This window comes from Nomascus leucogenys, chromosome 13 (assembly GCF_006542625.1).
Source record: "Nomascus leucogenys isolate Asia chromosome 13, Asia_NLE_v1, whole genome shotgun sequence".
Classification (NCBI taxonomy): domain Eukaryota; kingdom Metazoa; phylum Chordata; class Mammalia; order Primates; family Hylobatidae; genus Nomascus; species Nomascus leucogenys.
This window is the reverse complement of record NC_044393.1, coordinates 5,430,981-5,455,725: the sequence shown is the minus strand read 5'-3', so window position 1 is coordinate 5,455,725 and position 24,745 is coordinate 5,430,981. Positions and strand designations below refer to the sequence as shown.

At 56.7% G+C, this 24,745-nt stretch overlaps 2 protein-coding genes across 14 annotated transcripts in view; both read left to right on the top strand.

Moving 5' to 3' along the window:
* LOC100602030 (aminopeptidase like 1) overlaps positions 1-20,979 on the top strand; it is a 64,022-nt gene extending 43,043 nt beyond the window's left edge. For all 13 annotated transcript variants that reach the window (XM_030825226.1, XM_030825225.1, XM_030825228.1 and 10 more), the window contains 9 exons: positions 3,890-3,979; positions 4,403-4,484; positions 6,209-6,351; positions 12,284-12,361; positions 17,619-17,719; positions 18,560-18,683; positions 19,051-19,227; positions 19,694-19,804; positions 20,305-20,979. In XM_030825226.1, the coding sequence (XP_030681086.1) occupies positions 3,890-3,979; positions 4,403-4,484; positions 6,209-6,351; positions 12,284-12,361; positions 17,619-17,719; positions 18,560-18,683; positions 19,051-19,227; positions 19,694-19,804; positions 20,305-20,463 (1,065 nt within the window). In that variant the 3' untranslated portion in view covers positions 20,464-20,979. The remainder of the gene's footprint in view (positions 1-3,889; positions 3,980-4,402; positions 4,485-6,208; positions 6,352-12,283; positions 12,362-17,618; positions 17,720-18,559; positions 18,684-19,050; positions 19,228-19,693; positions 19,805-20,304) is intronic.
* A 1,525-nt stretch (positions 20,980-22,504) lies between these two features.
* Positions 22,505-24,398, top strand: LOC100603729. The gene is made up of 2 exons (XM_003277502.2): positions 22,505-23,162; positions 23,250-24,398. Exons 1-2 carry the CDS (start codon positions 22,759-22,761, stop codon positions 23,374-23,376), a joined length of 531 nt encoding a protein of 176 aa, XP_003277550.1. The 5' UTR covers positions 22,505-22,758; the 3' UTR covers positions 23,377-24,398.
* The last annotated feature ends 347 nt before the right edge of the window (positions 24,399-24,745 follow it).

Genomic DNA, 24,745 nt, shown 5'->3' with positions numbered 1-24,745 from the left:
TGTGTGCATGAGTGGTGTGTGTGGTGTGTGTGTATGGCGGGTGTTGCTATGTTTGAGTGCTGGTGTGTGCATGAGTGGTGTGTGGTGTGTGTATGTTTGGTGTGTATTGCTGTGTATATGTGAGTGCTGGCGTGTGCATGAGTGGTGTGTGGGGTGTGTATGTGTGGTGTGTGTTGCTGTTTGTGTTTGAGTGCTGATGTGTGCATGAGTGGTGTGTGTGTGGTATGTGTTGCTGTGTGTGTTTGCTGGTGTGTGCATGAGTGGTGTGGTGTTGTGCGTGTGTTGCTGTGTGTATGAGTGGCGTGTGGTGTATGTGTGGTATGTGTTGCTGTGTATGAGTGCTGGTGTGTGCATGAGTGGTGTGTGTGTGTGGTGGTGTGTGCATGTGTGGTGTGTGTTGCTGTGTGTATGAGTGCTGGTGTGTGCATGAGTGGTGTGTGGTGTGTATGTGGCGTGTGTTGCTTGTGTGTATGAGTGCTGGTGTGTGCATGAGTGGTGTGTGTGTGGTGTGTGTGCACGTGTGTTGCTGCACCCTTTACAGGGAGCACTTCTACATGTGTTATTTCACTCGATGCTGAGAATGATCCTTTTGAGGCTGCAAGGCCGGAAGTGATTTCCCAGCTCCAGATCCTTGGATGTGCCTGACATCAGGCTCCCTTCCCCACGGCAGCGGTCCCAGCCTCTGCGCCTGCCACCTCCAGTCCCCGAGCCCACAGCGCCACCCGGGTTGTCTTTTCTCACATGTCAGAGCTCATTCTTCACTTCTGGCTCTGGAAGGCTGTCACCTTCACCCCAGGCGAGCTCTCCCACACCGGCACTTGGACCACACCTCATTTCTTTCACTGTGTCCTCTCTGAGGCCTGTAACCACTGCCCCTCAACCCAAATTCTTCCATTTTCACCAGCATGAGATAGCTCCCCTTTTTTTCCTTCGTCTCTGAGCTTTTAAAAAAGTCTAACTGGTTTGCCTTTCTTAATCCTCTTTTCCCTCTTAACGCATGGAGACATAGTTTTTGCCCCCATGCTGACATTGTTTTCTAAGGACTGCTGGATGGGGCATTGCCGTCCCTCCTTGAAGTGCATCTGCCCCATCCAGAGGTCTCCCTCCCTCCCGCTGCTCCCCCAGACTGCTGCCACCTCTCGGCATCCCCTTTGTGGCCTCTCCAGCATTCCGACCTGCTCAGCCCTCTCGGGGTCAGACACCAGCATCCGCTTCTTCTGTCTTTAGGGATTTTCTTCTGACTTCCAGGCCTGCCATCCAGGTGGGCAGGGGTGCCCGCAGAGCCCACCTGGGGACTCAAGCATCACCCTTATTTCCGAGGACAGCAGGGCACCCTAACCTCTGCTGCCCTCGGTCCCTTCCCCTCCTGTGGACTTCCTGCTGTCCCTTAGACTGGCCACGCCCACTCCTGCGCTTGCTCCTCTGCCGGGGTCCTTCCCTCTCCAGCCCAGCATGGTCTCCATCTGGCCTCTGCCCACATCCCCTCCCCAGGGAGGCCTGGCCCTCTTGGCTACCACCACCCTCCCATTTGTCAGCTAAACCATCACTACTAGACATGTCAGTCTTTGTTGATCTCCTGTGCTCCCCACTGGGTTGAGAGTCCCCGGAGGGCAGGGATCTGGTCTTGTGCACACTGATCCCAGCACCCCACCCCACATGTGAGAAAGGCCCAATAAACATCTGGTGATGGAACCAGTGGGGGCAGTGAGTCCCCATGGCCCCGACCCCATTGGTCCCAGCTAGCTAGTGTGTCCTGTTCGTTGTCTTTGCTCTGCCCAGTGCCATGCCTTGAGGTGCTCTCCTGGGCTGTGGCAGCAGTCTCCTGGTCACCCTGCCACAGATGGCCTCCTTCCAGCTCCTGCTTCACTCGCCTTCCAAAGGCACATCTGGGTGTGTGCAAGGTGGCATCTTCTGAGTGCTGGCAGCTGTCAGGCCCTGCACTGAGGCAGGAGTGTGCACACAGCACGTGCTGGTGCACTGAATTCTCACTACAGCCCTGTGAGATACGTCCTGTTGTCCCCAGGTTAGGGCTGAGCAAACTGCTTGCCAACATTGAGTGGCTCACCGGGGTCATGCCAGCAAGGGGCAGAGCCAGGTGTTAAGCTGCAGCTGCCACCACTCAGCCCTCTTGGGTCCTGAGCACACCATCATCTGACACCCACGTGGCCTGTACTCAGCTTCTCCCTTTTCTTCCCTGCGGGAACTTTCCAGTCCCCACCCAGGACCCTGTCCCCTCTGCATCTTGTGGCCTCCTCCTCTTCTGTAGCAGGGACTGGGACTGTGTATTGTGAGTCTCTGTTGAGGTTGACTCCCTTGGACGTCTCTGAATTCTCAGAGTCTTGCATGATGCCTGGCACATGTGGACAGAATGAGTGGTCCTCCTCTCATGGTAAGGGACACCCTTCCCCAGTGCAGCATGGCTGTGTGTTGGTGGAGGGCACCCGCAGCCCTGCCCTCCCTCCCACAGGAGTGCTCTTGCGTCAGAGCCCCGAGCTTGCCGTGGTCTGGGGTCTTCCAGGTGACACCTGGCCTCCTTGGAGGCAAGTCACACAGCATTGACGCACTTCTCAGACAGTCCTTGTCGAGTCCCCACATGCCCTCACAGACAGAGAACCCGCTGCCAGGCGGCAGGGACAGCACAGGCACATTCATATCGGAGCTGTCAAGTTCCAGGTTTCTACCTTTGAGGCTTTGGGGTTTAATTACCTCGGCAGGGCGGGGGAGGTGGCCGGGCTGCAGTATCGACCCGGCGCCTGCTGCCCTGACATTATGAGACTAGAGGCAGGGATGATAAACTCGCTGCTGTCCTGCACCCCCGCAAAACAGCGCTGCTTTTCTCTTAATATTGTCTTTCTGGTGAGCGAGGGAGGCCGTGCAAGCAGCCAGCTGTCTGAAGCTTCTGTGCCTGGGGATGCACGGTGGGGGACAGGGTGGGGAAGAGGTGCGCGCAGATTCAGCTGAGAGAGAGTGAGGGTCCCAGGGCAGACGTGAGACACACAGGAGAAGGCAAAGAATGGCCCAAGCCAGGGCTGAAGGACACATTTTTGGGACCCACGTGATGTGTGCTTTGGTGCATGTGCCCCTCTCTGCCCTGCCTTTGAGTGTGGGCTCTGAAGCCCTGCCAGGCCAGCAGGGCCCATGTTTTCAGCTCCTGGGTGGACACGTCAGTTCCATGAGGCGAGACCTCCCTCTGTGTCCTTCCCCTCCGTGCCCAAAACCGTGCTGTGTCAAGTGACAGCACTAGGGCAGCCAGACCCCCATCTGTCTTGCAGGGTTCATGAGGGACTTGTGTGGGACTCATGAGGAAAGCAGCGGCCCAGAGGGAAGGCGTCCGGGAGGGCCAGCAGGTTCAAGCACTCAGGATGTAGAGTGCTTCTGCTTGGTGGGGAGGATCTGGAAAAGCTACTGGTAGATACGGCCTATGAGAAGTGCCTCGAAGGCTGACTGGGATCTTGGTGGGAGGGAAAGGACTGTGGGATCTGCAGAGGTGAGGGGTGGGAAGCTCAGGGCATACTCAGGGGCTGGCATGAGGGCCACCTACCTTCAATTGTAGCTGGAATCAGGGGAGAAACAGGACACAGGGCTTGGAAAGGATCCAGATACGGAAGGGCAGGACCCCAGGCTGGGGACTCCTGTATATTTGTGGAGGCGCAGGGTGGTGGCTGTGCTGAAGGTTCTTTCTACACAGGTGGCTGGTGGCCCTGGGTTGCTGGGGGTGGGGCAGGCAGCGAGAGCCATGCTCCCCCTCTCCCCTCCCCTTGCTGCCCTGTCAGTAGCCCTGTGGGTGGCGTTTGCCTCTGATGCCTTTTGTTCCTGGGGGACGGACAAGTGGAGAACATCTGCCTCCCACCTGGTCCCAGGCCCCCAGTGATGGCCTTTTTTTCCCTAGTGCTTAGCAAATGCCACAGACGGCGTGCGGCTAGCAGCCCGCATCGTGGACACACCCTGCAATGAGATGAACACCGACACCTTCCTCGAGGTTTGTGGCGTCATCATGCCGGGGGTGGGACCAGGCTGGGGTGGGTGTCATAGACCCCCAGGAGAGCCAGAGGAAACCTGGGGCTGTCCACACCCTGACGTGGCCAGGGAACCTCAGGGCTGCCCTCGATGGAGCGCTGCTGTCTACCCGGCTCCAGGAAGCCTCAGGAAAGGGTGTGTGGGGAGGACAGAGCCTCCTCTTCAAGGCCCCTTGGCAGGACCGCAGCCAGAGCTGCAGGAAATGAGAGAGTGTGAAGGGTGAGCCCCCTCTTCTGGGTTTCATCACACGCGAAGCTGGCTCCCAAGCCCGGCTCCCCCACTCCGCACAGGCAGCAGTTCATCCCTGGCCCCAGCGTCGGCCGCTCCTGTTTCCAGCCATCTTCATGTGTCGTTGTGTTGTTGTTTTTTCCATGAACATGTCCAGGAGATTAACAAAGTTGGAAAGGAGCTGGGGATCATCCCAACCGTCATCCGGGATGAGGAACTGAAGACGAGAGGATTTGGAGGTGGGTTGGGGCTGCATCCCTGCAGGTTTTGGCCTCAGGCAGTGGCCAGGGGCACTTGGGTGGCAGGGGGTCGGTGGGCCACATGGCACATTGTCCCAGACTTCATCCTGCTTGTGACCTGAAAGGAATCAGCCTGTGTCCAAGCCCAGTACCGGACCCTGGGAAGCAGCCGTCCCTGGGGGAGAAGGGGAGGCAATCCAGATTCTGATTTGGATTCTGGAAGCTGCTAGATCCAAATCCTTCCCTGCCTGCAGCCTCTCCAGCGTCCTCGAGTGCTGCATAGCCTGACTCCGGGGACGGGCTCAGCAGCACCTTCCTGTTCCTTGAATACACAAGTTCACATCACGGCGGGCAGGGCCTGTGTGTGGATGGCTCTCCCTATCTGGAATACTCCCCTCAAGATACATTTTTGGTGGAGGCCATCTCAACCAATGCCCCTCCTCAGAGAGGCCTTCCCCAAGTCCCCAGACCCACCTTTCCCCACTGCCCAGGAACCAGAGGGGCAGATGAATATGACTCAGCTGCCCCGTGGTGCTTGTAGACTGGCAAGAGGAAGGTGGCTGTCTGTTATGTATGGCTACAAAACAAATTACTCAGAAGATAGCAGCTGAACGCAACAACACTTATCCCCTCCCCGTGCTGTGGGGTGGGGATCTTCCCCTGGTGCAGGGTCTCTGCCTGCTGTTGTCAGGTTGTTGGCTGGGGCTGTAGTCATCTGAAGGCTTGCCTGGGGCCAGCGATGTGCTTCCAGGCAGGCTCACAACAGGCTGCTGGCAGGTCTCAGCACCTCACAGGCCATTAGCTGGAGACAGCAGTTCCTTGCTGTGTGAGCCACCCTCTGAGCGAGGTCTCTGAGCGAGAGATAGGGATAAGGAGTGAGCAAACAAAATGGCAACTCCCATCTTGTTCTGTGACCTAATCCCAGGAGTGGTATCTCATCACTTCTTTTTCTTTTGGTTAGAGGTGAGACACTAGGACCTGCCCACATGAGGGGGAGGGACTGCACAAGGACGTGAATACCCAGATGTGGGGGTCACAGGGGCCATCCTGGTGGTGTCTACCTAGACAGAAGCCATTTGCAAGTGGAGGGAGAGGCCGCTTGTGTCAGGAAAAGCTTCACAGAGGAGGCGGCATTTGCTGTGGATCTTACAGGATGAATTAGAGTTTGTCAGGCAGCCATGATTAGCTCTCGTCATTGTTGCTATGATTGTTTGACTCAATTATTGCAGGACTTTGAGCCATAGACTCTGCACACACAGGGGCCACAGCTTTCTTGAGAAGATGTGTCATGTAAACCAAAGAGGCAGTGGTGCAGAGACTGTGGGAGTGAGTGTGAAAGGGCGGTGCCGTCCCTGAGTGCGCAAAGGATTCAGGAAGTGGGGACGAGCATGGGCTGGGGCAGCCTTGAGGCATTATCCAAATATCATTTCATTCTGCAATCCTGTTCTTTTCTTTCTGGAAAGGATACAATATTTTTTCCCTTAGTGGTTTTTCTTGCTTAACAATACTTTGCATAGAATTTGTTTGCAATCTCAGGCATTGGAGCTAATTTGCATTCCCCAATCCCACACTGGCCAGGGGCAGGAGAAGGGGCAGGGGGCCCCAGGCTCAGGCAGGCGGCTCTCCAGGAGAAACACCAGCCGGCCAGAGTTTCCAGGGGCCTCTGGGAGTTCCCCGCTCAGCTCAGCCCGAGCCTAACCCAGTTCTCCCCACGCTTTCCATAGGAATCTATGGGGTTGGCAAAGCCGCCCTGCATCCCCCAGCCCTGGCCGTCCTCAGCCACACCCCAGACGGAGCCACGCAGACCATCGCCTGGGTGGGCAAAGGCATCGTCTATGATACTGGAGGCCTCAGCATCAAAGGGAAGGTGAGGTGCGGGCCGGCTCTCCAGGGTGCCCTGGGGGTGGGGAGGGGAAGGTGAGATGTGGGGCTGGCTCTCCAGGGTGCCCTGGGGGTGGGGTGGGGAGGGGAAGGTGAGGTGTGGGGCTGGCTCTCCAGGGTGCCCTGGAGGTGGTGAGGGGAAGGTGAGGTGTGGGGCCAGCTCTCCAGGGTGCCCTGGAGGTGGGGAGGGGCCCAGTTTGGGTCCAGCCAGTCCTCTCAGGTCATGGGGTGGGGGCAGCGAGGTTTCTGGGGTTCTGGGTTGGGGTGGGTTCAGGGAGAGGCCGCAGGGCCGGTTCCCATGCTGAGGCAACAACTTCACGTGGCCCCCTGGGTTTCATGCCCACCCTTCAGAAGGGTCTGGAAACAAAAGCCTGGCCAGGGCCCGAGTGCAGCCCCGGAAATGACGGAAGGAGTGGCAAGCAGGGCCAGGGAGGCAGGGCTTGCTGCTTGGGGGCTTTGTCCGAAGAAGGGAAGGGCGAGGGGATGCCTGTATCTCTGAGTCTGCCCATGGTCCCCAGCGAGAAAATGCTCAGAGTGGCCACATAAGACCCTCCAAAGGCACGTGACCCCCAAGAGCGAGGGGAATCTGCACACGGCACAGAAGCGAGTCACCCAGGAACATCCCTGTGAGGTGGCCCTAGATGCCTGTCCTGTGGTATGGCTTTCTGTCCTGCCATCCCAGGAGAACAGGTGCTTGTAGAACCCCCGCTGTGGCCGAGTCAGCCTGCCCCAGCAAGACCTGCCCTCCTCCGCGCCGTCTCCATCCATTCATCCTACACACCGTGTGAGCAGCCTCTGTGCTCAGGCCTAGGCTGGGAAGGACAGGGAGGGGGCAGACTGGGAAGTACGTACCTCAGGAGGTCTGGAAGGAGCAGGGAGTGCATCCGCAGCAGACACTGCAAACTAGCAGCCCGCAAGGCTCACAGAGGCCTGGCGTTTTTAAAATTTGAATTAGCTACCAGTATTTGAAACCAGGAAGGATTCTCATCAAAGTCTGGATTTCCGGCCTTTTGTGAACTCGGAAGGTCTGCCAGTGCTGGCGTTCTGTTCCCGCCTGGCAGCATTCCCTTGCAGCCAGTGGGCCTGCCCCTGGTGTCGCCCATTCTCCAGTTTGGTGTGCGGCAGGCCTCAGCACTCGCTGCTGCCTTCCTGACACTGAGCCCTAGTGTCTGCTGCTGTTCAGGGAGGCGCTGGTGCAGCTTGCTGCGCTCTCTAGCATGCCTAGTTTATTTCATACCTGGAGAGGATGAGCAGTTCCCATCCCTCCTCTAAACCACAAAACTGTTTAGAACTAAGCAGGAAATGACACTAATCATAAAAAGGTTTTTTTTTTAATAGAAAAAACATGCCTCCCTATGGGTCTCTTGGGGTACTAGATGGTGGAATGAATGTCTCTGGCTTTGGGTCTTAGCATCTACACATTTGACAATGGTTTCATTTAAATTGATCTTCTTTACTAATGTATGTTCAGTAGGCAGAGTTGTCAGCTGTCTTCACTCCTGGTTGGTCCAAGAATACTATCTGTTAATTTTGATTTTGAAGAGCTCCAATCATGTGAGGCAACAGATACACAGATACTTAGGAAAAGTCTTTAACACGGTATCATTTGGCAGAGATTCCTAAAAATCCCATTTCACAGTAAATTCCAGCAATCACAACACCCACCATGTGTTCAGTTCTTCAGGGTGGATTCTTGTGGCTTTCAGATGTCTGCGGAACAAAAACATTTCGGACACAGTAACTCCAAGTGTTCACATGGAATGAGGGAACTGAAGGAACGCAGGTTCCACGTCTTCGTTTTGACCATCCCGTGCGCTCGTGTTTTATTTTGGGTCCTCTGTTTCGACACTGGGAGGTAGGAAATCATGGGCCCTGGAGGCCCCGACTGTGCCCAGAGCCAGCCCACAGGATCTGTCAGAGCGATTCTCAGGAGTGTGGGTAGTAGATTCCATGAGTGTCAGGGCCAATTTTGTGTCGGGTCATTGTTAACGTCCATGTAATGTTACTTTCAGGATAAGTAACAAAGATATGCGAATTTGAAGCTTTTGTTTGTGTGACTAAAACGCAACCGTAGCCACAGCAATTTTTTAAACTTCAACCAACAACAGATTTTTGGAGGAGGAATATGTTATTGCTGACTTTGTTCAGAGATACCAGCACATGGTGGTAATGAGCAAGCTGACTTTTAGTCAGTTTATTATGATTCCTAAATTTGCCACAGATAGTGTGCCCCCTACTACCTGCACCTGGTACTGGCTGCTCCCACCCTCGTACCCACCCTCAATACCCACGGTCACCCTGGAAGCCGCTACATTCTGGCTGGTAGAGTCGTGGACCCTCTTCTCCTTAGATCAGATGCTTGTTTTTGATGTCGGCTTGTTGTGGACCAATGTGAGAAGATGAGCTACCTGGGAATTCATTCGTTTGCTTGTGGCACTAACTCTAGTCACTTAGGGAAAATATCATTGCACCTGACTTCATCTCATGTGGCTGTGGGTACACCTGTGCAGTTAGTCGGCTCCTGGCCTGGAAATTAACACAAAGGAAAAACCTGACCACGTAGGCCTTCCCTAGAGGCCACAGCTGCACAGCCTCCAGGGAAGCTGTGGTCTGAGGGTGGCTGGTAGAACTGCCAGAGAGTAGGGCATTTTCCATGGCTCCAGATCACCTTCTGAAAATGTGACTATAGCCCCTGCCTATTCCCGGGGTCCAGCTGGTCTGCAGACCCCATAATACAAGGAAGAGCTGGGTGTTCTGGCACCAATGAAACAATACCTGGTTTTTCATTTTAAACCAGCCCATCTTCCCCGCTGCAGTTGGAACTGTTCTACGTGGATTTGGGATCAACCAGCAGGCCTTTCCTGAGCTATTACTGTGTGGAGTGGGCACTGAGGCTCAAGCCATTGATGGAAAGACCCCAATCCTGACCTGAAGGCGCTCACAATCTCACCCCAGGGGCCTGGTGTGAAACGCAAATGCAGCGGGCATTCTCCCCAGTGGCTGCCTCTAGAGCAAATGGTGCAGAAATGGTCAACGCCTCAAAAAGTAAGCTGGGTGGAGCCAGCCCAGCTCCCAGTTTTGCAAGAAAAATCACAGCTCCATTTTCAAAGATTTCAAGGGCAGATCAAGATCAGCGCAGACTAGCAGGCCTCAAATGCATTACTGGAGACCCCTTTACGCTCTTAACAAGTACCGACCCCAAAGAGGCTTTTTGTATAACAGTGATAGCTATTGATATTTACTCTACTGGAAATTAAAAGTGAGAAATTTATAACATATGTATAATTCATTAAAAATAACATATAAATCCATTGCATGTTATAATATAATTTTATGAAGATAAGCATTTTCCCAAAATGAAAAAATAATTTACTGAGAGAGTAGCATTGTTGTACATTTTCACAAATCCTGTCAGTGTCTGGCTTAATAGAAGACAGCTAGGGACCTTGCGTCTACTTCCAATGTAGTCTATGGAAATGTGTTGTTTCAGTTGAATTGTATCAAGAAAATCTGGCCTCACGCATTTTATGGTTGAAACAGGGACAAGGATTTTAGTACCTTTTTCAGCTAACTATGAACATTCTTTGCTATTACACCAAAACTCAACAAGTGGTAGCTTCTTAAAGGCTGGTTATAACATGGAATCTGAAGCCTCACGAGTAGACTTTTGTGCTCCATGGCAGTTAAATCCACTGTTCTCTCACTTTGAACATGTGGTTTTTGTAATATGAATGTTCACTTGAAAAATGTTGGTTCACAGACTTCTGCAGAAATTCAAATTTTTGACACATTACATTATATAGTATCAAAAAATCACTTAATATCACCATCCATCTCATTAGAAAAGTCATTGAGTATGAAGAAGTTGTCATGGTGATAGGAGAAAGTTTTTCAAAATTCTGATTTTTGCTTAAAAGCTGAAATGTATACCATTGGCAATAAGTAATGTCAGCTGTTTCTGGAAGTAAGAGGCTCCGTTTGTTCCTTTTCTGGGAAATATCTGCCAGATACCTAAATCCAATTAAATGCCATTTGTCTGTCAGTTTTTCTTTCAAGTAAAAATGGTGTCGTGGCCGAAGTGGCTCATGGAGCTCAGAACTCCCCCAGCAATCACAGCTGAGCTTCTGCTCTGACCGACCACTGCCCGTCAGCAACAGCGGGAGTGCATTATGAGTCACACAGAATATGGAAAATGTATTGTACCCAAGGGTTGAGAGTTTTAAAAATTAATTTTACTGCTTCAGCAAGGAAATTCTAACGTGAAATTGGCATTGGTTCATTTTCCCAGAGGGCATGGAAATGAATACAGCGGCTCCCCGATCTCTTTGGGACTGTGGCCTGATACTCTAGCACGGGGTGTAAGTGTCAGCCCAGTGAAAAAGGCAGAGACCGTCTTAAATCACTGCGAAAATGGTTTCTTCTATAAAAACAGAAACAACATATGGGGGCTGGTGAAACTTTGCACAATCAATTGAGCTGTATTTGCAAGCCCAGTCCTGGCTCCACCTGCAATTGGGAAGGAGCTGGCAGCTGTGACGGGGGGAGACATGGTGTATAGTGAGCAGCCGTTTCCAGGCATTTCTGTGTGACCCATTTTGCACATGGTTTGATTCCAGATCGGAGGCCCTGTTTTTCCATTTAAACAATCCTGTGCTTTCTCACAGATTAGCTCAGAAGAGATGGCTTATTTTCAGTAGTACGAGATGGGTCATTTACACTCAGTTATAAAAGCAGCTCAATTTACGTCTGAAAATACTTTGCACTAAAATTCAAGGCTTGTGTAATAAGGGTTCAAAAATGATTCAGTAAATTTCATACCCAAACCTTTACCTCTGAGGACCTGCTGTTAATTTAAAATATGAACTTGTGAATTCTATTTGGGAACCTGTAAGATGTAAAAATGTGTAACACTCTGAACCAGCGTATAGAAAACAGTGTGGACACTGCAGAAGGGTGGCCCCTCTTTAGACCCAGGTTAACCAGGAGGTGTGAACTATTAGCCAGGAGGTGTGAACTATTAGCCAGGAGGTGTGAACTAGCAGGAGGGCAGAGGTGGCCCCTTCTTCTGGCGGTAGACCTGGCAGTGATGAAGGAGCGAGGGTGTCCTCACTGCTGGTGGTGTCAGTGGGGGTGGATGGATGTCAGTGGGGGTGGATGTGACTGAAGAGTTCACATCAACCCTCACCGTCGTTCAAGGCTGTGATGAGGGGCAGAGAATGCTGAGCCTAAGTCTCGTTAGGTGCTAAAGCCCTCTAAATGCCAGGGAGAGGAAGCTAGGCCCTGTTCTGGGGGGTGACAAGTGGCCAGGGCAGGTTTGCATTGCGGCAGCAGCCCCTCAGGCTTCCTCCCTGCCATAAGCACAGTAGGAATCTGCAATGGGTGCAGGAAGCACGCAAGCCCAGCCAGGTCCCCGAGGTGCTGGCCAGGGACCTCTAGCAAGCCCCAGCGGTGCCCTGGACCTCAGCTTCCTTCTCACACTGTGCGGAGGAGTGGAGAGAGAGTGGCCCTGCAGACAGACCCCCAGGTGGCGTGGCAGCCCGGGACTGAGGTCAGGGTGCCCGGCCTCAAAGCACGGGGTCCCTGTGGCAATGTCAGAGCCCGGCCACGGCGAATTCTGCAGCTCCGGGCATCTCCTCGGGTTCCCCCTCCATGCAGTTATTGTTTGATAACCCCAAAGTTCTGTCAAAACAAAAGGGAGCCTCACCATCTATGGCCATGACTCCCTGTTGCTTCTGGAGAACACCCCGCTTGGCCAATAGGAGGTTCATGAGTTCTGTGGGTGCCCAGGAGGCCTGGTGTGGGGGCTGCCCAGGCCTGAGAGCTGGGGAAGGTGGGGCCAGGTGGGGGTGGGGGGCTGCTGCTGCCAGGTCTGGACCTCACAGCTCACCTTTGTCCTGGTCCCTTTGTACCACCCGCAGACTACCATGCCGGGGATGAAGCGAGACTGTGGGGGCGCCGCGGCCGTCCTGGGGGCCTTCAGAGCCGCAATCAAGCAGGTGAGTGGGGCCATGCCCGCCCTCTGCAGGGGCATCCTGGGTGTGCCTCGTGGGTGCTCCCCTCTCCCCTGTCCGTCCCGCCACAGGCCCCACCAAGGTCCTACCCGAATCTCCCCAGCGGGTGCCTGTCCCCCCTCTGCCCCCAAGAGCTTCCCACCTTCATCAGAGCTGCTCTGGGAGGCCCCGAGGGCAAGGTGCAGCCATGTTCTCTGCTCAGGGCCTGCCTTGGCTCCAGAGCCCCATGAGCACTTGGCTCAATGAGGAAGCCTGGCCTAGACCTGCATGGCATGTGGCAGGCAGAAGCTCATGGCAGGGGCATGCGTTGTTCTGCGTATCCCTCCCGCAACCCTTCTTTGCAGCAGAGCTGCCTCTGGTGACTGGTCTCGCCAAGTCACCACCTTCAACCCCCAGGCCTGGCCGGGCCCCCTTCCTCTCTTGCGTGGGCAGGCGCCCCAAAGCTTAGCCCTTGCTCAGTGGCAGTAATCACTCGGGGGGAGTGTGGGGGGGTGGGGGTAACCTTGAGTGAGCTTCCCATGGAGCCCAGATGTCCCTTGGGCCATAAAAAGTGCTTATTAAACAAATTAAGAGGCCAGCTCATGCTTGTAATCCCAGTACTTTGGGAGGCGGAGGCAGGAGGATGGCTTGAAAGCCAGAAATTCAAGACTACCCATAGCAACCTTGCAAGACCCCGTTTCTACAAAAAAAAAATTTAAAAACTAGCTAGGCGTGGTGGCACGCACCTGTAGTCTCAGCCACTTGGGAGGCTGAGGTGGTGGAGGATCGATTGAGCCTGGGAGGTTGAGGCTGCAGTGAGCTAAGATCCCACTGCTGCACTGCAGCCTGGGAGACAGAGCCAGACCCTGTCTAAAGAAACAGGCCAATGAAGAGTATGCACTGACTCATCAGCTGAGGTTTTACCTCCCTAGCCTAGCTTTCGCAGGCTAGCAACCCAGTTCCTTGGGGTAAACTTGAAATGGAAAAACAAAAAGGCCTTGGCAAGTAGTTTCCAATTTGGAGGGTTCTGCTCCTGGCCGTGAGGGAGGAGGAGGAAGCCCAGGAAGAAGGAGCTCCTTCTGCCGGGGCTTCCCAGCTGGCCGTGCACATTCCAGACTGTGCGATGGGCTTCTGCTAACAGGGCTAGCCGGTGGGGACACTGAGGTGCAGGGGTGAGGTGGCCTGGGCAGGAGGGGCTGGCAGGCCCTCACCTGTGCTCTGCACAGGTTTGGAAATGGCCTCTTAGGGCTCACGGCTGTTTCTCTCATGCGGGGCACACAGCTGGGGCTGTACGCAGCCTGCAAGCCCTATGCCTCCATGAGCACCTGCCGTGGCCCGTCCACTGCAGAGCCTGTCGGAAGAGGCTGGAGGAGGAGCGTGTGTCCTCTGTGCTCTACTCCTTCACTGGTTATAAACTAGCAAGGGACACGGCCGGTACTCAAGGAGGGTCTTGACTGGCCCAGCATCACAGGCCACGGGGCAGGGTGGCTCCGGGCTCCCACTACCTGGCCCTCCTCCTTGCCTCTGCCCAGGCCCCATGGCTTTGGCAGATGGGCTCACCGGAAGAATGCTGAGGCAGACGGGCCCAGCTGTGCGGTGCTCACTGGGCAGCTCTCTCTGAAGGGAGTAGCTGCTGCTCTCGGGTGGCACGGGGGCAGGTGTGGGCAAGTGGTTCTGGAGGAGCCGTGTGGCCAGCCCTCTGTGGCCGTCTTTGCCGTTCACCCCTGGTTATTCCTCCAACAGAGGGTCTGTCCTGCCTCTGGGACAGGCTGGCCGGGAATGCCCCAGCAGGAAGACTCTTCTGAGCTTGAACTCCGTTCCCAGGAAGCCACTTGACAATGATCACACATTCATCAGGCAGCAGCCGTGAGTGTTCTCAGCACTCCTCCACCTCTAGAGGTGCGCGGCCTGTGATTTGAGGGGTGCTGAGGACACCCCACCCCTACTCTAGACAAAGATCCCCCTCCCACAAGAGCCCCAGCCTGGAGGCTCCACTGTGAACTCGAATGTCCTGCTTGGCCTTCACATATCCTTGTTAGCCTCTTAGAAAGGAATATGCCTCTGTCTGAGCCACAGAATCAATCCTCAGGGTAATGAATTTACCCAGAGAATAAAATCAGCATCCACGTGTCCACACTGGTAGGAATAGATCACTGAATGAATAAGTGAATGGGGGAGAACCATTTCTCACACTGAATCCCAGTTTCAGGCTGCAGAGGTAGTGATGGAAACAGGAAGTCATCACCCCACAGCCAGGCCTCATTCCAGGTGAGAGTGACCCACAGTGCTGGAACTGGAGCATGAGAGTGGGATGGGAACAGGACAGTAAAATGGTCTCAGAGTGCCTCTGGTAGCTTTATAGTGGTTACACTCACGACCCAGCCTAACCAGGTGTCCCAGGGCATGTCACCAGGGCAGGGACAGAGCCACCTGACATTGCCTCCGGAGGCAGTGTGCAGGGAAGGACACAGCATTTCTGCAGGATTCCCGCCAAAAATGCATGGCCTGCCTGTAGTCATGAGGACACGTCAGACAAACCCAGCACTGAAAGTGCCAAGGCCACAAAAGACAAAGCCAGACTGTGTAGTCGCCCAGATTAAGGAGAGCAAGCAGGCCGGGCATGATGTGTGAGCCTGATCCTATCTGGACGTCTGAGGAGTGCATGGAATCCGGATGGTCCCAAGAGATGATGGTCCTGTCTTGGTGATTACTACCCCCTGCTGCCCATTGTCCATGGCTGGACAAGATGCTGACATTGGCAGAATCTGGGTGAAGGGTGTTGAGGAATTGTTTGTGGCTGTTTCTTTTTTTTTTTTCCGAGATGGTGTCTTGCTCTGTTGCCCAGGCTGGTGTGCAGTGGTGTGATCTCGGCTCACTGCACCCTCTGCTTCCCAGGTTTAAGTGATTCTCCTGCCTCAGCCTCCAGAGTAGCTGAGATTACAGGCATGTGCCACCACACTTGGCTAATTTTTGTATTTTTAGTAGAGACAGGTTTTCACCATGTTGGCCAGGCTGGTCTCGAACTCCTGACCTCAAGTAATCCACCCACCTCAGCCTCCCAAATTGCTGGGATTACTGGCATGAGCCACTACTCCCGGCTGTTTGTGACTATTTCTGCAATTTTTTCATAAGTTTGAAATTATTTCACAATGAAATGTTCTGAACTTTTTAAAAAGAGGATGTGCCACTCAAAGATGGAAGGGTACGCCAGGAGCTCGGTGGCCCTGGGCTCTGGAGGGGTTAGCGACCCTCCAAGCCTGGCACCAAAAAAAAGCCCCTGCCCCACTTACCTACCCAAAACCCTTGGCTGCCCTGGGGGACCAGGCCCAAGCCCTGGTGTAGCACTGGAGACCCTTCCCACGCTGTCCCTGAAGCACTCACAGTCCAGCCCCATCTTTGGCCACCCTCTTCTGTTAGACCAGCAAGTCCCAACTGTGCCAGGGAACACCCAGGGAGTGTGTGAACATTGACAGCTCCAGGGCTTACCTCCAGCTCTGCTGAGTCCTGGATTTTTTCAATCGCTCCTGGTGATTGGAGAACCCCCAGACTGGCCGCGAGGGCCGCAAGGGCAGGGCAGTGCCTGCGCTGTCTCTGTGTCACGTCATCCAGCCGTGCAGACCTCAGCACTGTTTGCCCCAGGACTGCAGCTCGCTCATCTTCTAAGCCAGCACTTCTCAAGTGGAGTCCCCATGTTGTTAGTAATGTGGGTTCTCAGCTCCGCCCCAGACCTGCTGGATCAGAAATTAGGGGCAGGGCCCAGCCTTCAGGGGGTAGCAGCCCTCCCTGGGAGGCTGAAAGCATCCATTTGGGAATCCTCCTCCTCCTCCCTCCTCCTCCCCCTCCTCCTCTTCCCTTCCTCCCCCTCCCCCTCCTCCTCCTCTCCCCCACCCCAGCAGGCCACAGATCCAGAACCCTGCTTTCTGGGAGGACTTCAGGGCTCCCCTCCATTGTTGGTGGAGCTCATCTCTGTGGCGTCCGTAGCCTGGAGCCCCATAGCCTCATCCTGTGACCTCAGGGTCATGCTGTCATTTATTCATTTGTTCCCAAATACCCACTTCTCCCTCGAATGACTGCAGGAGGCCTCAGCACAGGGACAGGCCGTGGTCACTGTTCACACAGATGGAATGTCAGTGCTGGGGTATCTGGGGAGGAGCTCCGAGAGGAGGAGCCTGAGGGTCCTGAAGCCCCTGCCCCATGTCCCTGACACAGGCTGGGCTGTGAGAGTGGCAGCGGGGGACTCGGGGCCCTTGTGGAGCTGACAGGTGGCCCCGAGATCATCACCCTGAGGCTGGTGGGGTTCTTTCCCCTGTGCTGCGTGGGGGTGCGGGGCCATCTGTAAGGCTCAAGGACTGAGCGGGGGCCCAGGGAGGTCTCAGGGACTCGCAGCTGCCCTGCCGAGCACCACTGCTGCGGCTCCTGCCACTGGCCACTCCTTGCCCTGCTGGCTGCCCCTGCCCCACCATCCCAAGCGTTTGCCTTTGGTGAGGACTCTGTGCCCGTGGTGGAAGAGTCAGCTGTTCCAGGAGATGAGAAAGATGCTGGAGCCTATAGAGCTGTGTGTCAGCGCCCTCAAGGCATGCTGCATGCTAGGAGGATGTATTCTGGTTGAAGATTTGTCTCTGGGAGCAGAGGAAGAGCAGGGACAGGGGTCTGGGAGCTCTACTCCATTTGACATTGCTGCCCGGGCATGGCCCGCTTGGGGGTCAGGGGGCACCCTTACAGCCTGTGCAGGGCAGGAACTGCCACCATCTGTTGGCCACACGTTTCTCAGTGAACAAATGACTTTCGTTTTCGGCATCAGAAAGCTATAACTTCACACCTAAACTTCCACAGGGCTGAGCTCTTCCTGCCCCGTGTGTGTGTGTGTGTGTGTGTGTGTGTGTGTGTGTGTGTGTGTGTGTGTGTGTGTGTATTGAGGGGACGCGGCTGCTGGCCACCTTCCGTCGGCACAGGTTGGCGAGGCTTCATGACTGCCCAGCCCATGCAGTCCAGGAGTCCCACAGCCCAGCCCGTGCCCAGGTTCATCTACTGCGGTGGGTGGGCTCTGCCAGGGGAGGCTAGGAAACCCCAGCGGTGAACCTTGGCCTTGGGATCTGCCAGGACTGTGCCCGGGATGGCAGTTAGGGCGAGCTCTGGTCCCTGCAACTTGGAGCCATCTGTGTCTCTCTCCTGCTGTCTGTGGGTCTGAGAGCCCCCAGCTCGTCCTCCCCCCTCCCCAAACCTATGACCTACAACTGGAGCCTCTGCCCACTTCTCCCTCCAGGGTTTCAAAGACAACCTCCACGCTGTGTTCTGCTTGGCTGAGAACTCGGTGGGGCCCAACGCGACCAGGCCAGATGACATCCACCTGCTGTACTCAGGGAAGTACGTCTGGCCCTCCCGCTCCTTCCTGCCCACTGTTGGAACTTGCGACCCTTCCCAGCCTGCAATGCCAGCTCACTCCAGGCATATTGGGAGGGCACCCAGCGTTGGGGTCCCCTGGGCAGCAGGCTCCTTGCTCCCTAGAGTGCTGGGGAGCTTTGGTAGCAGGCGCACCTCACGTTGAGGGGCCTATGGCACCTGGATGAGGTGCTAGGCTCCCTTGCAGTGCCTGGCCCAGGAGCTCATGGTCTACCCTGCATTACCAGGACAGGCCTTTCCACAATTTAGGCCTGAAACCTTTGGCTGTGTGAAGCTCTGACCCCCAGATTCCCTGGTCGGGGACACCTCCTGCATCTCCCCCTTGAGATTGACCCTGGAAAGTCAAAGCTGAGCTGGCAGCTGAGGAGCAAGTGGCTCCAGAATTCAGAAGAGAAGAACCCTCTCCCCATCCCCACGAGCTGGTGCCTGAGTGGGCGCCTCCCCGCATCTCCTGCTCTTCCTCCTCAACTGCTGGGTGCCAGGCACAGTGTGCTGAAGGCCAACCCGGCCGGTTCATGCCACCCACTTTACAGATGAAGAAACTGAGGCATGGGGGAGCCAAATGGCTGGTCCCTGGCTCTCAAGAGCAGCGGGGCAGGGATGTCACCTGGAAGCCCTTTGCTCCAGGCACTGCATTGCTGTAGGGACTGGGGGCATCCTGGCCTTCCCAGTGGGGGAATGTGTTGGGGTTCGGGGAGCCACAGGGACGGGCAGCTCCAAATGGGGTCTTCCCAGTTTCAAAGGGGCTCACGCCAGTGTCCCAGGAAATCCCGTCCCTGAGTGGGGATCTCTGCCATGCCCCAGGACGGTGGAAATCAACAACACGGATGCCGAGGGCAGGCTGGTGCTGGCAGATGGCGTGTCCTATGCTTGCAAGGACCTGGGGGCCGACATCATCCTGGACATGGCCACCCTGACCGGGGCTCAGGTGAGTGCTCCCTGGATCTACCCCTTAGCTGTGGTCCCAGGGAACCTCACCCCCCTCTTGACCTTGAGGTGGGGAAGGCAGTGGGTGGGGGCTGCCATCAGAAAGTTTTCATAACTGGGCACGAGGAGGCAGGAGGAGCTGCCCGTCGAGCTTGGTGTGGGCAGTGCCGAGGCCCAGGCTAGACGCAGAGCCGGGAACCACCTCCTGTGTGCTTCATGGCCATGGTCCTTTCTGCCTGTGTCTTTTTTTTCTCAACCATCTCTCTTCTGGCTCCCTCATTTCTCTGTTTGCCTCTCGGTCCCTCTTTTGTCTTGGGTGTTTCTCCTGCCGTCCTGTCCACACGCTTCCTGGGTTCCTGCCCGCCCAGGGCATTGCCACAGGGAAGTACCACGCCGCGGTGCTCACCAACAGCGCTGAGTGGGAGGCTGCCTGCGTGAAGGCGGGCAGGAAGTGTGGGGACCTGGTGCACCCGTTGGTCTACTGCCCTGAGCTGCACTTCAGCGAGTTCATCTCAGCCGTGGCTGACATGAAGAACTCAGTGGCGGTAGGTTTGGAGCCTAGAGCCTGGAGCCTGCCACGTGGGTGGAGCCAGGCAGGCAGAGCCCTGCCTTCAGGGTGCTGGTGCACCTAGGGAGCTGGGGCCCCCCAGAAGCAGCCACAGTGCAGACGAGGGCTTGAGAGGCAGGCGTCAGGGCACAGGAGTCATCCCAGACAGCATGGGCCACTCTCTGGCTTCCCTGCCACACAGCCGGGGGTTTCTCCCCCAGTCTTGGGTCTGGCTCAGTTGCCCCATCAGGCCCTTTGCTGGCCTCCCTGTTGGCCTATGGTGGGGCAGACTCCTCGGCTCATGGTCAAGGCCCTCCCAGCCCAGCTTCAGCTGCCTCCCCACACTGGCTCCCTCCCAGCACCCCAGACTCCTTGCAGACAGCAACAGCGAGAGGCGATGGGGCAGGGTGGAGAGGGCCTGGCCGGCGCAACCCACAGGCAGTGTGTCCTCCTGGCCTCCCTAGGACCGAGACAACAGCCCCAGCTCCTGTGCTGGCCTCTTCATCGCCTCACACATCGGCTTCGACTGGCCCGGAGTCTGGGTCCACCTGGACATTGCTGCACCGGTGCATGCCGTGAGTGTCCCCGCTCCCCACCGGCCCAGGCTGCTCCCGCCCTCTTGTCCAAACAGAGTGCCCCTCTGGCTCTGGAGCTGCTGGCAGAGCTCATCAGAAACTTCTGTGTCTGTGACCCAGCCTCCAGCCTGCTGTCCCCCCCTCCAAGTCTCATCCTCCCTGCGAACAGAGTGGCTGCTGTGTGTGACCCTTCCCCAGCCAGCCTGTCCTCCAGAGGGGATCCTGGGCCATCTGTCTCACCCATCCCCACCCTGGGGAGCTCCCGGGGTGGAGGTAGAGCACACAGGGCCTTGCCCACTGCCTGGGCCTGGCCTGCTGGCCCTGAATGTGTCCAGCCAGCAGCACGGAAGGCCCTGGGCTCCAGCTGGTGCTCAGGAGCTCCTTCCTGAGAAAGGGACTGTGGGGCACGTGGAGGGGACCCAGGAGGTGAGGGGTCCCCAGGAACCCCTCCTGTGCTGCAGCCCCACACCCAGAGTCTGTGTCCTGCCCTTTGCTTGCAGGGTGAGCGAGCCACAGGCTTCGGTGTGGCCCTCCTGCTGGCGCTCTTCGGCCGTGCCTCTGAGGACCCTCTGCTGAACCTGGTGTCCCCGCTGGGCTGTGAGGTGGATGTCGAGGAGGGGGACATGGGGAGGGACTCCAAGAGACGCAGGCTTGTGTGAGCCTCCTGCCTCGGCCCTGACAAACGGGGATCTTTTACCTCACTTTGCACTGATTAATTTTAAGCAATTGAAAGATTGCCCTTCAGATGGGTTTTGGTTTGTCTTTCTGGTCGTCAGCGTGGTGGTGGAAACAGCTGAGGTTTTAGGAGACAGCTTAGGGTTTGGTGCGGGCCACAGGGAGGGGACCGGGAAGCGCTGGGGCTTGTTTCTGTTTGTTGCTTACAGGACTGAGAGCTTCTACAAACTGCTACCCCTGGGGCCTTCTGCACCCCAGGGTGAGGCCTCCTGCCTGCCTGGTGCCTTGTCCCAGCCCCAGGTCCTGTGCAGGGCACCCGTGTGGCTGACAGCCAGGCTCTTACTCCAGCCAGGGCTGCCAGTGCATCCAGCCAGCCCAGCCCTGTGAAAGATGGAGCTGACTTGCTGCAGGAGACCCGATTTACAGGGCAAGAGAAGTCACACTCTGGCCTCTCAGAATTCACTTGAGGTTCAATTAAATACAGTCACACCATCCCCTCACCTGGCCTCGTTCTTCCTCCTCCCCCTCCATTTTAGAACCGGGTCCTGGAGCCCAGCTAGGGACTTTGGTGCAGGGCTGCCTCCTGCTTCTCCCAGACCGGCTCTGGCTTTGAGCCCCAGCTGGTCAACCCAGTGTTGATGACAGGAGCCCGGGACCTGGGGAGGAGGATAGGGGGCCGCTGGGCCTAGGCCTGGCCTTCCTGACCATTTTGAATTTCTGGGTGCACACAGCACAGACTCCAGGTGGAAGTGCTGTGGGCTCCTGAACTCTCTACAGCCCGGCAGCCTGCACGGAGGCTGTTCTGTCTCTCGAGGGTCCTGGAGCCTGTGCTGTGCGAGGTCGACTGTGCTTCCGCGCCCCTGGGCACTGTCCTAGGTGATAAAGAGCATGGCCCCGAAGCCAATTCGGGTTTCCCGGGAGCCCCGCCAGGATTCAGGGAACCCCTGAACCTGGGCTCCAGGAAAAGCAGGTGAGGCGGGTCCAAGGCACCCAGAAGCCAGCCTCCCACTGGCTTGGGTGACAGTGTGGGCCAGGACCTTGTCCCTGCCATACATCCCCTTTGCTGTCAGTCGCAGCAGGGCTGCCTGGGGCCCCCCAGGAAGGGATTGGGTCCGAGGCCCCACAGGGAAGGGGACAGTGCCCACCTCTCTTCAGCTAGGGCCGAGGGTGAGGACCTGGCTGCAGATCTGTGGGACACGTGGCCCTAGGCTGTGTCCTGAGCCCCTGGCCACCCCACCCCAAGGGTCCCCAGACTCCATGTGCCCCCACAGCCCTGGAAATCAAGGTGACTCTTTCTGGGCCTCATCCCAAGCAAATATTTATTAACTGCCTGCTGTGTACACAGCCCTGGCTGGGCCTGAAAAGGCAAGAACTGGCTCCAAGGTCCTGGCCCCGTCTGAGGAAACTGTCGCCCAACACAATGACAGCAATTGTGGGCAGCAGCCGGGGAGACGGAGCCGGAGCTCCCGAGCAGGGGCGGCCGCAGCCAGGGTTGGGAGCCTTCACGGGTCATTAGCTTGCTTAATGGTGCTGCAATAGGCCCCGCTTGCCGGCCTCCCCTGAGACGCCCAGAAGAGGCAGAGGTCACGAGGTGGTCTGGCTCCTTCTCCAGGGCAGCTGGCACCGTCTGCCCCCCCTACCAGGGGTGCGCCCGCATGGCCACAGGATGCAGGGTCAGGGAGCAGGGGAGGAACTGAGTCTCCCTTGTGCAGGCACAAAGGCGGCCTCAGGACCAGGGACCCAGCTGGGCACCAGCTGCTGGCTGGCCTGGCCTGCCTGCCGGCGTTTGGGGGCCCACGGGGGTGAGCCAGAGGCCTGGCTTTCCCCGGGGCCAAAGGGCTCTAGGAGGCAACGGCTGCTTCCCCAGGCCCTGCCAGAGCCCTGGCAACAGGGTCATGGGGCGGCTGGCGGTGCTGGGGGGCAGGTGGGTGCTCTGGGTCCACTTGATCATGGTTTCCGGGGAGCAGTGCAGGAAGACGAGCTTGGTGCAGAGCCCCCACAGGCAGGCTAGTGCACAGCCCCAAGGAAGTGCTCCCAGATGAACTTGGCCGAGAGCATCACCACGGCCACGCGGAGCCCAGCGATGCTGGGGAAAGTAGGCGGGGCTAGGACCCCACCCACACCCCCTCCCTGGAATCCCAGGGCCCACCTGGGTGATGTTATCCCAGAGACAGGGACAAGAGATGAGAGGATGGAAATGTCTCTTTGGGAAAAAGGCTGCAGGAGCTGGAGGTGATGAGCAGAGCAGGTGAAGGAAAGGGAGGCCCCCTGCTCCCTCCATGTTAGAGAAGGGAGCCCTAGATCTGGCCACCAGCGGCCTGTGCCCACCTGGGGCTGAGGGCACACAGGGCTGCACATACACACTCAAGGCCACTGTGAGAACAGGTGAGCAGGGCCAGAGGGCTGTGGAAAGCCCGGCTGAAGGCTGCACCTCCAGGCTGAAGAGAGCTTTACCAGCATCCACCAGGAAGCCTGGGCTCTGGGGCTGTGTCATTGTAGATGACCATTTCCAGGTCGTGGCCACAGCCCCGGTTCTGGTCACAGCTGGGCCACCAATCCTCCTGCGCCACCCACCACTTAGCCACCGGGCCGTCTTCAGGGCATCGGCCGGCCTCAGCTGCTGCAGCCAGACCCTGGCGTTGCGGAAGAAGGCCGGCCAGTCCACATCCTGCAGCCTACAAGGGTGCGCTGTGTGAGAGGGGTGCAGGCCCCGGCCTGGGAGGGCACCCTGATGCAGGCCCCCAGAACTGACGGAAAATTCTCTCCCCAGAGGTCAGGTCTTTGTCAGCAAAGGTGGGAAACCAGGGGAGCGGCGGCACCAGGCCCCAGAGACATTTGAAATGACCTCAGAAGACCCAGGGCCACTCAGGGTGACCACATCAGGGAGCTGCCTCTGACAGGCTGTGACGGATGTTTAAGGAAGGGATCGATGGTCACCTGACTCTCAGGAGTGCAGGAGAGGCCACTGAGATCCATTCAGAAGGGACTGGCTGTTGGTCCCTGTGGACTTGGCCTCTGGCTGGTGGTGAAGAGGAAGAGTTCTCGCCACTCATCCTCTGGCCCCTGCTGCCCAAGGAAGCAGACTCCTGTGAGCTGAGTTCCGGGAAGTCCGTCTCCAGCAGGAACTGCAGGCCAAGGGCACATCTCTGTGATCGTGTGTCACCATGGCGGTGCGTGCATGCATGCGTGTGCACTGGTCTGTGGCCTGTGGTGCGTGAGTTCCACTGGGACCCATGTGAGGTGAAGGGTCTCCCACCTCCCCTCCCATTAGGACCCTCCCTGTGCCACACAGGCACCCATCTGTGCCTTCCCCTTCTGTGCCACCAGAAATGGAAGAGATAGACACTTAAAAGAAGGAACTCAAATGGAATGAAATTGTTTCTATTGGGGAATGCTCAGACATTCAATCATCTTAGAAAATCCCACCCCACCTCCCGCTGCAGATTAATTACTCTAAGTGCAACTCCAATCGGGCTGGTGACCCCCCAGGAAACCTCTGAAGCTGTCCCAGGCTGTTCCCAACATGGGACCTCCAACTCTGGCACACCAGGACCCGAGGCCCCTGACAGGCTCCTCGTTCCTGCCTCGCTCAAGGCTCAGGTCCCCCACCTGAAATACCCCCTCCCACCAGCATCTCCTGCCTCGCTCCCACTGCCAGGTCCCCGAAAGCTCTTGTTCATGAGCTCGCCTGCCGTCCACAGCCCCCACCAGAACCCAAGTGGCTGTGGAATTCGCTGCCCTGATTCTCTGCCCAGAGCCTTGGTCCAGACTGTGTTCCCTGGCGAATTAGTGTTCAGCATTTTTGTTTGTTTGTTTGTTCTTTAACAAAAGGTTGTTTTGGTTTGAGATTCAGCAAAAACACACACTGCATTCAGCTTCCTCTCAATTCAGGATTCAGTAAATTGGTTGTTTTCCCGTCTGCTTCGAGTCCTTGCCTCAAATGAGCCTTCAACAAGATAATGCATTTAAAAGCCCCTGGAAAAGTACCAGGCCCCGCGCACATGTACAGCCCAGGCCCCGCGCACATGGACGGCCCAGGCCCCGCGCACATGGACGGCCCAGGCCCCGCGCACATGAACGGCATTGTCATTGTGCAGCTCTCGGAGGCAAGGCCGGCAGCACACAAAGCTCCCACCGCACCCACACTAGGCTCAGCTTCTGGGGAACATTGGCCCAGGTGGGGTTCCTTACCCATGGCCTCACAAATAGGGCTCAGGAGGGGTGGGGCTGCCTTCATGCAACCCTACTGCTAGGCTGGTCCCCAAA